The sequence below is a fragment of the Kwoniella newhampshirensis genome, chromosome 1 (assembly GCF_039105145.1).
Source record: "Kwoniella newhampshirensis strain CBS 13917 chromosome 1, whole genome shotgun sequence".
NCBI lineage: Eukaryota > Fungi > Basidiomycota > Tremellomycetes > Tremellales > Cryptococcaceae > Kwoniella > Kwoniella newhampshirensis.
The window spans coordinates 1750892-1764944 of NC_089955.1; the positions used below are offsets into that span (position 1 = coordinate 1750892).

Below are 14053 nucleotides of genomic sequence, written 5' to 3' on the forward strand. Positions count from 1 at the left end.
CTCGGAAACACCTGCGGAAGCATCAGTACACTTGGGAGCTACTAGCCCGGCAATCACTACGGGTGTCTGCCGAATCATACTCAACTACATTTCGTCGGGTAGGCGATCACTTGTCAACTAGGCTAGGTTGGGACTATGTCCGCCACCGAGGCGGTTGAGTCGCTGCGTCTGATGCCCAATGCTCCTCAGCACTCCGAAGCGACAGACAAGCTACATGATCAGCCTCCTGCCAAGCCACTTTCGCCCAAGGAGGCTTCTAGTAAAAGTATAATCGTGCCCGCCTTTACCTCATCTCCCAAACCGGTCAACAGCCCTCTCGGCCTTCCTTCAGCTTCCCCTTCGGCTCCTGGCCCAGAGAAAGCTCCATCGACCCCACCTTCGAGACAAGCACAAGATCTCGAGCTGGCTCCTCTCCCTCAAACCTTTGACCCGGATCAAGAGCCTCCTCTTCCTTCTCCTGTGGACCAGATTGTCGTAGATCCCTTTGGCGTCGGCAACCAAGCGGACGATACAGATGACCTTCGTGTAATTGACGAGCCTTTGCTCAACGAAGCACGAGGAGGAGGAGACCAGGGGGGTGAGAAGCTGGAAGAGACCGGAGGCGAGGTAGAAGAAGACGGCGAGGACCAGACAAAGATGATGGAGTACATCACTTCGTTGCAGCAATTTGAAGGAGATGCGGATGGAGATGTCGAGGATGCAGACGAAGTTGAGATGGCCGACCAGGTGGTAGTAGCAGTCGAGGGAGCAGAGCAGGCTATGTGCGATGATGAGGAAACCGCTGCTGCTGAATCGAAGTTCACGGAAGACACAGAAGGCACGAAGACAAGTATAGGGACCACAAAGGTCGACGAGTTCGAGAAAGGACCAAAGGAGACCGAAGCTCATCTCAACAGATTCAAGGATGTTGACATGCCGACAGGTGAGTCATGGATCTTATACGTGACTCCACAACTGACATCAAACGCCACAATAGCTCCCTCGTCACCCCTCACGCCAGTTTCCGATCTTCCTGACCTGCCGGACACTCTGTCTCTCTCGCCGGTTATCGAAGTCACACTACTTCCTTCTCCTTTGACCCCTGCCCTCGAATTATCACAAACGAAGAAAGATTCCGCGATCCCGCACGCCGAATCCTCAGCCGATGCTGCTCGTCGCAATTCCTCTTCCCCTAGACCCGCTCAGAAGGAAGACACGTCTCGGAAGGCTGGCGTCAAGCGACCTCGAGAGACGAACGGTGCGGCAAGCAGAGGTAAAGGCAAGAGCAAATCTGTCGAAGTTATCGAAGTCGAGAATGACCTCCGAAGTATTCCGGATCAAGAGGAATTGCAAGAGGTGAAGCCTGATGAGAAGAACGAAGACTTTAATGGGAAGCGCAAAGCCAAGAAGGCTAAGGGGCATGACGGGAAGGCTGTGAAAGGTAAGCGAGCTTGTGCAGCCAAAAGTGCCACAGCTGACACCAAGTGCAGTATCTGGTCAATCGAGAAAGCGGCACGATGCTGCTCTAGGTATCTCTCGTGGGGGTGATAAGCCTCCTGAAAAGATCGCACCGCGTGAGATATAACTACTCCATCCAATCTATTGGGGCATGTCTGACCTGTCTGCTCGCTCACTCAGGACCGAAAGCAGTGAAGGACGTGGACGTTAAAAAGATGTTGCAGGGAAAGACACGCGAAATCCAGATGGCTCCCTGCCAACGACCGCGCTATGCAAAGTGGGGGAAATGTACCCAATGCATCGCCAAAGTCGGTGGAGATTCTTGTCGATTCCGCGACTACAGAGTTTTTAGGTAAGGCAGCTTGGTATAACGAGATTTACAAGTAGGTCAAACGCTGACAGCACGTGCTCAGCATCGATCCAGTAACGACAGAGATCACAGGTCCGGGATGGTTTGAATCAACAGATTGGAAAGACGAGATGACTCCTCTGCCGACTGACTTCAACGTTCCACTCACTGAAAAGCACATCAAGGCTACCGAAGTATATGCACTGTCCTCGGCAAATCATGGAACGCGAGCTCACACAGATATCGTTTCTGCAGCGTACTGTTGCTCCTATGCTTTTGCCCCTCATCACAAGAGAGGTCCGCCACGTCATCAACAATAAGGCTATCAAGCGGGGCGTGGATACCGCCAAACACCGTGCTCTCTGTGGTAAGTATAACCAAAAGCCGTTACCGTGCTGCTCATACTGATTCTTCCATATCAGATTTTTGCTCGTCCACCATCTTCGGTGGCTGGTTCTTCTGCAAGCGGTGTGGTAGAGATTTCTGCCTTCATTGCGAGCGCTATTTTCCCGATTCTCTCGAAACCATGTCTACCTCCCCTTGGCCACTTCCGGACGCAGCTCGACCCAGGTTACTGCGTTGTCATCATCCGCCGAGTACAAATCCAAGTGCTCCACAGCCCAAAGGTCCAGCATTTCATACACGATCAGACCTTCAACCTGTTTCAAGATTCGGGGACGAGGAACTTAGAGACCACTGGCTCGCTCTGGCCGAGTTCGTGCTGGAAGGGAAAGAAGAAATGAGAGAAACCTTGAAGCTGATGGGCCTCGTGGGCGATGACGAGGCGGAAAAGGTGATGCAGGATTGGAGGGAGAGGTCTCCCACGCTAGCAGAGAAGAAAGTGCAAGAAGAAGATGATAACGATGCGGAAAAACCACAACCATCAACGCCAGAGGCTTCAAAGAATGACTCTGCTGAGCTCGAAGATGGGCAGCAGCGGCTGTACGAGCCTCTTCCGCCTTCAATCGAATCTGAAACTGTAGCCAGTTCCGAAAAGGCTGATAGCGGAAATTCGTCAGATACAAGTAGACCTGTGCAGGACCAACCATTCCGATACACCAAATCCACCTTGCCAACAGCCGTGCCAATCCCGGATCCAGCAGGTCTCGAGGACCACTCGATGGAGTTCATGTTCGTGCCCAACGATTCCTTGGACAACAGCACCTTCGATCGCATGTGGGGTCAGGGAGAGCCAATCGTTGTGGATGATGTCGGAAAGCAATTCAACCTGGATTGGACACCCGATACGTTCATCGACAAGTTCGGTAAAGAAGCTTGCTGTGAGTGTGCGAGGCTCCCCAGTGAGAAAGGAGCCCTACGACCGCGCTGAAGTCACGTCTCGTTCAGACGTCATGGACTGTCAGACCAACGTCCCGCAACCCATGACCGTTGCGAAGTTTTTCGAGCTGTTCAAGAAAGCTGAGTTGCGCGGTAAAGCTATTCTTAAGCTAAAGGTGAACGGAATATCCTCTGATCCATGTCTAAGCTTGTGAGCTGATCACGGTTGTGCGAAATATGTAGGATTGGCCTTCTACGGACGATTTTCAAAACACGCATCCTGAATTGTATAACGATTTCTGCGATGCTTTACCTGTGCCGGATTACACACGGCGGGAGGGGGTGCTAAATCTTTATTCACATGTATGCCAAATCCATACAAGATGTCGGGGTAAGCATGACGACTGACATAAAGACTCAGTTCCCACCTGGACCGACGAAGCCGGATATCGGTCCCAAAATGTACAATGCCTTTGTATGTGCCTTACCATAACGAGCATTCGAGTGGGCGCTCGCTAACATCTCGTCCAACATACAGGCAGCTGTTGAGGCGGCGGGCGGCTTCGGATCCACCCGACTCCACATGGATGTCGCAGACGCGATCAACGTGATGCTTTACGCTTCTCCGCGCGGTCCTACAAATTCTGCGTCCACTCCCTCGCTGCAGTCAAGCAAAGAGCCAATCAAAGAGCCGAGTCAAGCCATAGTCGAGGAAAACAACGATGAGTCGCATACACGAGCTCCCGGGGCGAAGCAAGAGCCAGGATGTGCAGTTTGGGATCTCTTCCGAGCAGAGGACTCTGATCAAATAAGAGAATTCTTGAAAGAGAAATTCGATCAAACGCACAAATTCACAGATCCGATCCATTCACAGTTGTTCTACCTCGACGCCAGTCTGAGGAAAGAGCTGTGGGAAAAGAAAGGGGTGGTTAGCTGGAGAGTCTATCAATATCCTGTGGGTGGGCGAATACAAGCTACACAGGAAAGCGGATCCCGCTGACTACTGCTTGACGCAGGGTCAAGCCGTCTTCATCCCGGCTGGTTGTGCGCATCAAGTCTGTAACCTTGCAGATTGCATCAAGATCGCACTTGATTTTGTCAGCCCTCGTGAGTGTTCGGAATGACCGATAAAAGCACTGACTGTATTTTGTTTCACAGATAACGTTCGAAGATGCCAGACTCTGACCCAAGATTTCCGCAAAGAAAACTTTGTGAAAGCTTGGAAAGAGGACGTCCTGCAGCTGTACAACGTGTTGTGGTGGGTGATCGAGGTTGATGACGAGGTGGCGAGCTGATTATGAGACACGCAGGTACGCTTGGCAATCGTGTCGAGAGACCCAGGTCCGTCGAAAACAGGAACAGGAGGCGCAAGAAGCGGCACAAGCAGCCCGTGCAGCCCACCTCGCCAGTCTCCGAAGTGGCGATCATGAGACATACGGTCATGGTCGTTATAGTCCGGTCACGACACCTGCTCTGGGTATAGGCATGGGCCTAGGCGGGTGGAATGTTAGTTCGGTGCGAGATGAGCCTCATGCGGGATCCAGATCGCCCAGTGTTTCGCGAGGTGGATCACCTGGACCTGGACAGTCTGTCACGTTGGCGAGGGTCCTCGCCGAGAGCAGAAGTGGTAGCAGCCAGGGCTCGGTGACCAATGGCAAAGCGGACAGACAGCAGGACCACGACTCTGAAGCTGTATCACTAGGCGGAAAGGACGAGGACAAGCCGAAGGATGAGCGAACGACCACTTTAATCTCGCATGAGAAGACAGTCGACCCCAAGCACTATCTCACGCGAGCGCTCCTCGACATTACTTTGAGACGAGATGAGACAGACCCACGGGAATGGTTCGTTCCGTCCACAGCTTTGTGGGGTTCAGCGAGGAAGGTCAATTTGCCTGGAGCGGCACCACGTGACGTCAAGCCCACACCGATCGCTGCACCACGGACATTGTCGGCTCGTCAGAAGGAGGTCGAGAAGAGGGAGAAAGAGAGGCTGGACCGAAAAGCGAGACATCCGGCCAGACCTCTGAGGACATCCACTCTGATCAAGCTTGGAGCCAGAAGAGTCGACGAGATTCTGGGGATGGCGATGGGAGAGATGGGTAGCGGAGATGGGATAGCCATGGGTGGAGGTCTGGGAGGTCTGGCAAGCCCCGTCTTTGCCAGGGACGACGCAGTGAACTTTAACGATAATGAGGCGATGGATATCGGAAGTCCAATGACAGGAATCGTGTCGTTCGGTGGGAACGACGACGCCACCGAGCACGACCAAGTCCATGTTGGAGAGGAACGGATGATCATCGATGAAGAGGAAGGGGAACCTGCTGAGATACAAGCCATGCAAAGTATCGACATGACTGGGGAGCAAGAAGCAGAAGAGGAGGAAGATGAAGAAGAAGCTAGAGCAGCTTTGGTGGTTCATCTTGGAGAATTGGCGAAGACTGCACCGGACGATGACGACGGGGACAATCAGGTGGATATGGGGATGTTCGTCTGAAAGAGGCAGGAGGGGCGGGGGTCTGGTATAGAGCTTGCGGATTGTCATTCTTGTACAATGCCATGACGTTGTCATGCATCCCACGATACTGTCTTGTCTTGACCGGTGATCAATCATCGTATCTGTCACACTTCGGGGAGCGATTTGTGGGAAAGACAACGGTGATGATAAGTGGGATCGAGTCGGATTTCGGCTAAAGCCAGTGTGACTGAATTGTTGATTCCACGACTGCAACTCTAACCGAGATCTCAGGTGTTGATTGACTTATCTCCAAGTTGAGTTACCTCCATCTCATCCATCATATTCCATTTCCTTCTTCGGTTCTACACCTACATCCTTCTCATCACCTCGCTTCCTGCCAGTTTGATCACCTTCACATAACCCTGCTACACATATCCGTATCATCGGACAGAGTACACAATGGCTGCTAGACTCCGTCTCGCTCACAGGGTACGTTGATCATCCCAATCGTTTATCCATCGCAGCGCGTTCGCCGCGCCATAGTTGTGTTTTTCCTTCATCTGTTCAGCGGATGATGAACTGATCTTGAATAATGGTTTAGGTCGCAATCATCACCGGCGCTGGATCGTGAGTTCACTTCTGGCGCATATAGATACCCATGGATCCTCGTTGGAGCGCCTGAAACATCGCGAGCGAGGTGTCAATGGCGACCTCGTGGGATGCGAGCAGGAAGCTGACTTTGTTTCATTGCGTTTCTTGCTCAACTTCTCGCCCTTGCACACCTTGCACCGACAATAACAACAACCTGCTTATCCACCACTCGTCCAACGGTCCATTTTCTCGATCCTTCCGCCTTTCACCGCCGATCGCTATCTACCCACTCCCTGCTCGTACACTGCGATCATCCGTTCCGGCTTTGCACTGCCTACCACTGCTGTACGCCTGGCAACGACATGACCCAAACCATCGCCGCCCCGCCCAAACAGTGGTATCGGACTCGAGACCGCCCTCCAATTCGCTGCTGAGGGAGCCCATTTGCTCATATCTGACATCAACCTCGAGGCCGTCCAGAAAGCCGCAGAGCTCATCAACACCCATTACCCAGGATGTGGCGCCCACGCCGTCAAATGCGATGTGAGCAAGGAGGATGAGGTCAAGGCAATGGTCGAGAAGGCTGTGGAGGTGTTTGGACGATTGGACGTTCTGGTGAGTTCACGCGAAAGAGGTGTTTTTGCTCTCTGGGCACATCGGTTGGATCATATCTACACGTACTGACCACTCATCCATCTTTCTCGCTCCAGTTCAACAACGCAGGCATCATGCATCCAGCCGACGACAACGCCGTCACCACCGAGGAGAAGATCTGGGATCTTACCCAAGCCATTAATGTCAAGGGTGTTTGGTACGGATGCAAGCATGCTATACAGGCTATGAGAAAGGTAAGTGAAGTCTCGATAATCCTGTCCCTGTCAATCGTCCTGCCCGACGCCACTTTCGGCCCCACCACCACTCTGTGACCATCACGCCGCGCCGTCCAAATCCATTTACACCAACGAAGCTAATACACCTCCTGGTCAATTGCAGAACAAGCCCGACGCTGAGAAGGGTCTGCACGTTGGGGGCTCTATAATCAACGTCGCCTCTTTCGTTGCCAAAATGGGAGCTGCTACTCCTCAGATCGCATGTGAGCTGACAGCAACGTGACCGTGTTCTTGGACGCTGATGGCGAGAACTATCTTAGACACCGCTTCCAAGGGCGCTGTCCTCGCAATGACCCGTGAACTTGCCATGGTCCATGCTCGCGAGGGTATCCGGTGAGTTTCGCAATGTATCGCTGCACGTTATTGGGCCATAAGGGTTGACTATTTGCCTTCTCCACCCAGATTCAACGCCCTTTGCCCCGGACCCATCCGAACCCCTCTATTGATGGACTTCCTCAACACCCCTGAGAAGCTCGGTAGACGAATGGCCCATGTGCCCATGGGCAGGTTCGGTGAGGCTGTTGAGCAGGCTAAAGCGGTTGTCTTCTGTGAGTGCTTGCACAACCGAACCGCGCAAGCAACATCACCCATGAGACCTGACGCTGGTTTCTTGTTCGCTATAGTGGCGTCCGACGACTCTTCGTACATCAACGGCACTGATTTCTTGGTCGATGGCGGTCTTCATGCATGTTACGTCGTAAGTTCATTGCCGCCACATTGCCGCCAAGTATAGATATTCCGGGCTTATATCCTGTCCGTCTAGACCCCCGAAGGTGAACAAGTCCTTGAGCCTCCTACTGGCCTTGTTGCTTCTCTCAGTTAGAGTCAAACCTCATTGAAGAAGCAGCAGAGGCATCATTTTGGGGATAGAGATTGTGGATGTCACCATGCAGACCATACTAGAAGTCAGCATTTTGAAACACATCAATGGACCTGTACGTTCTGAGGAGAAGGGTGACTCGCAAAATGTCACACCCCTGCGCTTGACCGATAGGCGAACTAGTATTGCAGTGCAGTCTGATGACAGCTAGCAGCACTTCAAAGCGTTACTGAAAAGCGTAAACTATCCAGGTAGGAAAAGTGGAAAGCAAACCAAAGCAAAAAGTGAACTTCCTGTCAGGGAATCGAACCCTGGTCCCCCGCGCAACGGTTCTTGGATTGCTCCAAGCAGATTGACAAGCGAGTATACTAACCGTTATACGAACAAGAATTGTGATTCGTTTTTTTTCAAAAATATATATATATTATTTTGGCAAGCCAGCCTCGTGAACGTGCCACATTCAGTGATACGGTTGTTTGAGACGCGGCGTGGAACCTAACTGCATCACCACCACTCGTCGATTTCATTACCTAGAATCAGCACATTTGGCCATCTGCTCCTCATCGTTCCAACAGATCATACTAAAGACTTACTTGACCATCATGAACGGAAACGGCTTCGAAGACGTCGAAGACAAGGATGGTAAGTCCCGCTGCCCATCTTGACGACCGGCGCTGACGACTGGCATCCTCCTCTCTCTGCTCTTCTATTCCTTCCCCTTTCAGGCGTCAGGTTCTCGTGGAACGTCTGGCCATCGAGTCGTATCGAAGCTACGCGTACTGTGGTGCCCATCTCCGCCCTCTATACTCCCCTGAAAGAGAGGGACGACCTGCCTCCTGTGCTGTATGAGCCCGTCACTTGTAAAGGATCATGTAAGGCTATCTTGAACCCTTACTGGTAAGTACTCATATCTTAGATCACTTCCCTTCAGCTGCAAAGTCTTCGCCTCTTCATCCCCAATCGTCACATTGTATAGTTGTGTCAGCATGAGATCATACCTGACATCCCCAACCTTAGCCAAGTCGACGTCCGAGGCAAGATGTGGATCTGTCCATTCTGTCTCCAACGAAACCCCTTCCCTCCACACTACCACCAAGATCTCTCACCTAACAACTTACCTCCCGAGCTCCTTCCCAAATTCACGACTATCGAGTACACCCTCTCTCGACCTGCTCAGATCCCGCCCATCTTCCTCTACGTGGTCGACACCTGTGTCGATGAGGATGAGTTAAAGGCCCTCAGAGAGACTTTGGTCGTCAGTCTGAGTTTGTTGCCTCCAAACGCTCTTGTCGGTTTGATCACTTTTGGGACTATGGTGGGTATAGCTTCCAGTCCTCTCTTTTCGTTTCGCGATTTCAGCTGACGCTCGGTTCTCCAGGCAATGGTCCACGAACTCGCATATGCCGACTGTCCAAAGGCCTACGTCTTCCGAGGATCGAAGGATTACCAACCCAAGCAGATCGCTGACATGCTTGGTCTTAACCCTTCCAACCGTCCCATCCAACCCATGCGTCCAGGCCAACCCTTACCGGCACCTGCTGCGTCCAAGTTCCTCATGCCAGTTCAGGCGTGTGAGTTCCAGCTCACCAATATCCTCGAACAACTCCAGAGAGATCCCTGGCCCGTGGATCAGGACAAAAGACCATTGAGATGTACCGGTGTCGCTTTGGGTGTAGCTGTTTCCCTTCTCGAGGTCAGTTATAAGATTCTAGCCAAATGAGCTTGGACGACGCTGATACGCCGTATAGTCTGCCTTCCCCAACACTGGCGCCAGAATCATGCTCTTCGCGGGTGGTCCCGCTACCGATGGCCCTGGTCTTGTTGTCGGACCTGAGCTGAGAGAGCCTATCCGATCGCACCACGACATTGACCGAGACAGCGTCAAGCACTTCAAGAGGGCTACCAAGGTCTGTGACCATCGTACTTTGCGTTTCAAGATGACTTAACTGACAGATCAATCATCACTGCAGTATTACGAGGGCCTTTCAAAGCGTGCATCGACCAATGGTCACGCCATCGACATCTACGCGGGATGTTTGGATCAAGTCGGTCTTCTTGAGATGAAGTCACTCACAAACGCCACGAACGGTTTCATGATCATCTCCGATTCATTCATGACCGCTATCTTCAAGCAGAGTTTCTTGCGAACTCTCGGAAAAGACGAGCAGGGATACCTGAAGATGGGTTTCAACGGAACATTCGACGTTTTGGTCAGTCATTCTTCTCCCGTGGTGCAATCTGGGACTTTTCCGCTGACTGTATCCTCAGACTACCAAAGAGCTCAAGATCTCAGGTGTCATCGGCCATGTCATATCTGCCAACAAAAAGTCACAGTGCGTCGGCGAAACCGAGATCGGTATAGGTCAGACGTCTGCTTGGAAGGTGTGCTCTCTCACGCCCAAGACATCTCTTGCTACGTATTTCGAAGTCGTCACTCCCGCTGGCCAACCTCTCGGACCCAACCAGTCAGGTCTCATTCAATTTGTTACCCACTACCAACACTCTTCCGGTCAGTATCGACTTCGAGTCACCACCGTGTCCCGTACTTTCCAGGAGGGCGGTCACCCATCTATTGCGGCATCGTTCGACCAAGAAGCCGCTGCGGTTCTCATGGCTCGTATCGCTGTCTTCAAGGCCGAGATCGACGACAGTCCAGACGTGCTTCGATGGTTGGATCGAATGCTCATCCGACTATGTCAGAAGTTCGCGGATTACAGAAAGGAAGACCCGACGAGCTTCCAACTCAGTCCAAACTTCTCCATCTACCCTCAATTCATGTTCCACCTGCGACGAAGTCAATTCTTGCAGGTCTTCAACAATTCGCCCGATGAGACTGCTTTCTACCGGTGAGCGAGCTGTCTTGATCCTATAGGACACAAGCTAATCAATGATCAGACACGTATTGAACGACGCGGACGTGAACAACTCGCTCATCATGATACAACCCACCCTCATGTCTTATGGCTTCGACTCGGAACCTCATCCCGTTCTCCTCGATTCCGTGTCGATTCGACCGGATGTCATCCTTCTCCTCGACACTTTCTTCCACATCCTCATCTTCCACGGAGAGACTGTTGCTCAATGGCGAAAAGCCAACTATCAAGAGCAAGAAGACTATGCCAATTTCAAAGAACTCCTCGAGGCGCCCGTTGTCGATGCTCAGGAGTTGTTGGAGGACCGAAACCCAATCCCACGATATATCGTTTGCGATCAAGGTGGAAGTCAAGCGAGATTCTTGCTCAGCAAGCTCAACCCTTCGACAACGCACATGTCTGGTAACAACTATGGTGCGGGACCTTCCAATGGTCAAGCGATCTTCACGGACGATGTCAGTTTGCAAGTGTTTATGGAGCATCTCAAAAGACTGGTGAGTGTGAACGGCGTCAAGGCGATGAATAGTGGCTGACTTGCTCTATAGGCTGTTGGTGCTTCGACCAGCTAGAACTGAAGGTTATTTTTTAGTCGTGTTCTGCGTAATGGAGTATGTTATGATACTGGTGCATTCCCGATAGCAGCTCGTCGGATTGCGGAAACGGTGTGGTTCGTGGTCTACAAGTGAATTGCCAAACTCAAGCTCAAGCACGAGGCTGGTCTTGACTGATACTCTCCTCCGCTGCCGAAGCTCTATTTTCCAACTCTTTCGTTCTCCCTTCTTCCTCCACTGCCACTTCCGGTGTCAATCCCGACCCGCCGCCATGTAAAGCCGACATCCCTTCCCACCATTTCCTCCTCGCATCCATTATCAGAGCCTGTTTCTTCTCACCGTTCAAAGCCTGATATCGTCTGGAGAATCTCGCGAAATCCTGATTCGTCAATCGATCGCTGGATTCTGTCGGTTGGACGTTTGGTGAGAAAGAGGGGATACGGGGTCTTGATGGAGATGTTCGAGAGAAGGGGTTGTAGAAGATCTGGTGGTTCTGTTCTGATTCGTCACGGGTAGCAACGTATGGCCGAAGCTGGACATGAGAAAGGGATAAAGCAGCCAGATCAGCAACGACGTCGTTCTGTTTTCTTCGGCATGTCACCTTGAGCCAGAGCCATCTATGTCTTTGACACAGTGATCGGGAAGACTGCAGTCTTTCGAAGAACTCATTGACATCGAGATAGAACACGTCGACCCACCTCTGTTTCTTCGAGCACCTTCGCACCGGGTCCGACGAAGACTCGTACTTTGTCATCGAGTATTCTATACTTCGACTTCCCCTTCACGACATGCACACCAGGTGGTCCTGTTCGATGCCCACCTCCTGGAACTCGTGACTGACCAGTACCTATTCGAAGACTGCATGTCAGTACTGGGACGTGACGATCCAAAGTATGGTATGGCAGTCAAGGAGAAGTAAGGGGTTTGCAGGATCGGATTCGAGCAGAGACTCGGAAGGATTGGAGGGCGGATAACACGACAACATACCCTTGTAATAGTCTTTGTTCCCTCGTTTCGACGTCAGGGAGAGACGAGAAGCACCTGATAAGAGTGATGTGGGACGCATCGCAAGGTTTTCGGGTCGAGTCCAAGGCCAAGTGCAGCTTTCGATGTATTGTGGTATAAGAATATGAACTCGATTGACTTTTCGCGCAGATGGAAGAGATGGTTGACGAGTGAAATCTAAGCCATAAATAGGCTTGCGGATAGGCAGTGCCGAGGTTTTTATCATTAGGCATACGGGGCATGACTTTTCAGGCTCCAATCACTTTATTCGACCCCTTCTTTATGCTGGCTGAACATCTCCACCGCGCCTGGAAGAGAACGACGATCAATCATCTTCGATGCCCGTGTCCGATTAGATATCTCAAGTACTGTATATAGTGTCGGTGACTTTCGGCCTGACATGATCGTCTGGAACGAACATAGTCAGAGTTGATCGCTGCCGAGAGTGACACGTATGCGAGGTTGAGTCTCGACTTGATCGTTCCTTGTGGCGTTCCGCATATCGCTAGCTTCGAAGCGGGATGAGATGACCGTCCACACCCCTTTGAGCACATTACGGACTGGTGTTCCAGGCGGATGTCTATGGGATAGAAAGTCCTGGGCGTGGCGTTTCCTCACGCATTCGACCTGATCAAGTCATACGGCGCAGACGAAGCCGTCGATTACGACGATGTCGAGAAGGCCATCTCCGAGGCTGTCGGCATCACCGGCGGAGGCGTTGAGCTTGCGCTCAATACCATCTCTGCGGGGGACAGCTTCAAGAGCGCCGCTGGCATGACGGGCGAAAAGGGTAAACAGCTCAATTTCCTGCTTGTTCCCAATGAGGAGACTATCGAAGCTGCCAAGAAGGCTAATCAAGGTCGCACTTGTTCATACTCTTGATTACACAATGTTCGGCAAGGTGGGCTGAGGCTCTCATTTCGTCACGTTGTGGAAGATCCTTCCGTGCTGACCGTCATACGGCAACCAGGAATTCAACTCCACTGCGGCTTCTACCTCAAGACATCACCATTGCTGCAAATCCGGCATACAAGGAACTCGGCGCCGAGTTCATCAAACGTCACTCTGAAACAGTCACCAAATACAGTGTCAAGCCTAATCTCATTGTCCTTCGAGGTACGCTCGACAACGTCACCAGCGGTTCCGAGGAGATGAAGGTTGGTCCGAGTTCGGCAACGCGCACCGTCGAGCAGTGTGGGGATTGGGGCTAACGTGAGATGTGTAAATCTATAGGGCGGTAAACTGTCTGGTAAGAAGCTGGTCTACAAGATGGCTGCTTGATTAACCTTCGAAGACTCTGATGGGCCCGCTGAGCGATCATGTAGACATGTAGACATGTAAAAAGTGGTGTTCTGATGCAACAAGACTGGTCGGTATCGCATCGTTGTCTCTCCATCTGTTCAACGGGTTTCGGCGAGGTGTTTCGGAAGCTTTTGTCTTTTTTTCCTTTGTCAAAGGCTAAAAGCCAAGTGCATGGGGAGATGCGCGGGCCTACGGGGATACTGTGACTGGATGCGTCAGTACAGATCTTGGAAGGTATATTCCGGATGGCGATGATGGTGTCGATGACAATCTAGACGTTTCCGTGCTTTGTCGTCAGTCCAGGCCATGTCCGAATTCCGAATCCGTTTCGCTTGGCTTATCTTGAACAAATCACCGATGGACCGGTGAATAACCCTTGACCGTCCTCTCTCTCTCCCGCCGACCGTCTGGCCGATTATATTGTCAAGTGTTGACTCGAGCTATGCATCTGTTCATATATATATATATATATATATATATGTCAACGTAGATGAGAGATA

General features: G+C 51.7%; 5 protein-coding genes across 5 annotated transcripts; 4 read left to right on the top strand and 1 right to left on the bottom strand.

Moving 5' to 3' along the window:
• Positions 1 to 171: 171 nt before the first annotated feature.
• IAR55_000630 (uncharacterized protein) lies at positions 172 to 5560 on the top strand (the record flags this gene model as incomplete). The annotated part of the gene is made up of 14 exons (XM_066943764.1): positions 172 to 922; positions 977 to 1420; positions 1470 to 1553; positions 1618 to 1789; positions 1851 to 1980; positions 2042 to 2153; positions 2209 to 3066; positions 3134 to 3240; positions 3308 to 3427; positions 3486 to 3539; positions 3603 to 4019; positions 4081 to 4171; positions 4223 to 4322; positions 4375 to 5560. 14 exons carry the CDS (start codon positions 172 to 174, stop codon positions 5558 to 5560), a joined length of 4626 nt encoding a protein of 1541 aa, XP_066806306.1.
• Positions 5561 to 5980: 420 nt separating this feature from the next.
• Positions 5981 to 7825, top strand: IAR55_000631 (uncharacterized protein; the record flags this gene model as incomplete). Its single annotated transcript, XM_066943765.1, has 9 exons — positions 5981 to 6010; positions 6123 to 6148; positions 6508 to 6727; positions 6823 to 6960; positions 7106 to 7205; positions 7263 to 7335; positions 7405 to 7550; positions 7626 to 7699; positions 7766 to 7825. 9 exons carry the CDS (start codon positions 5981 to 5983, stop codon positions 7823 to 7825), a joined length of 867 nt encoding a protein of 288 aa, XP_066806307.1.
• Positions 7826 to 8424: 599 nt separating this feature from the next.
• On the top strand, positions 8425 to 11264 carry IAR55_000632 (protein transporter SEC23; the record flags this gene model as incomplete). Its single annotated transcript, XM_066943766.1, has 9 exons — positions 8425 to 8464; positions 8548 to 8719; positions 8840 to 9137; positions 9201 to 9515; positions 9571 to 9729; positions 9793 to 10032; positions 10091 to 10668; positions 10718 to 11189; positions 11241 to 11264. The coding sequence occupies 9 exons, from the start codon at positions 8425 to 8427 to the stop codon at positions 11262 to 11264; spliced, it is 2298 nt and encodes a 765-aa protein (XP_066806308.1).
• Positions 11265 to 11397: 133 nt separating this feature from the next.
• IAR55_000633 (mitochondrial 54S ribosomal protein mL41) lies at positions 11398 to 12312 on the bottom strand (the record flags this gene model as incomplete). Its single annotated transcript, XM_066943767.1, has 3 exons — positions 11398 to 11778; positions 11945 to 12093; positions 12234 to 12312. 3 exons carry the CDS (start codon positions 12310 to 12312, stop codon positions 11398 to 11400), a joined length of 609 nt encoding a protein of 202 aa, XP_066806309.1.
• A 759-nt stretch (positions 12313 to 13071) lies between these two features.
• IAR55_000634 (uncharacterized protein) lies at positions 13072 to 13532 on the top strand (the record flags this gene model as incomplete). The annotated part of the gene is made up of 4 exons (XM_066943768.1): positions 13072 to 13152; positions 13222 to 13299; positions 13346 to 13408; positions 13485 to 13532. 4 exons carry the CDS (start codon positions 13072 to 13074, stop codon positions 13530 to 13532), a joined length of 270 nt encoding a protein of 89 aa, XP_066806310.1.
• Positions 13533 to 14053: the final 521 nt, after the last annotated feature.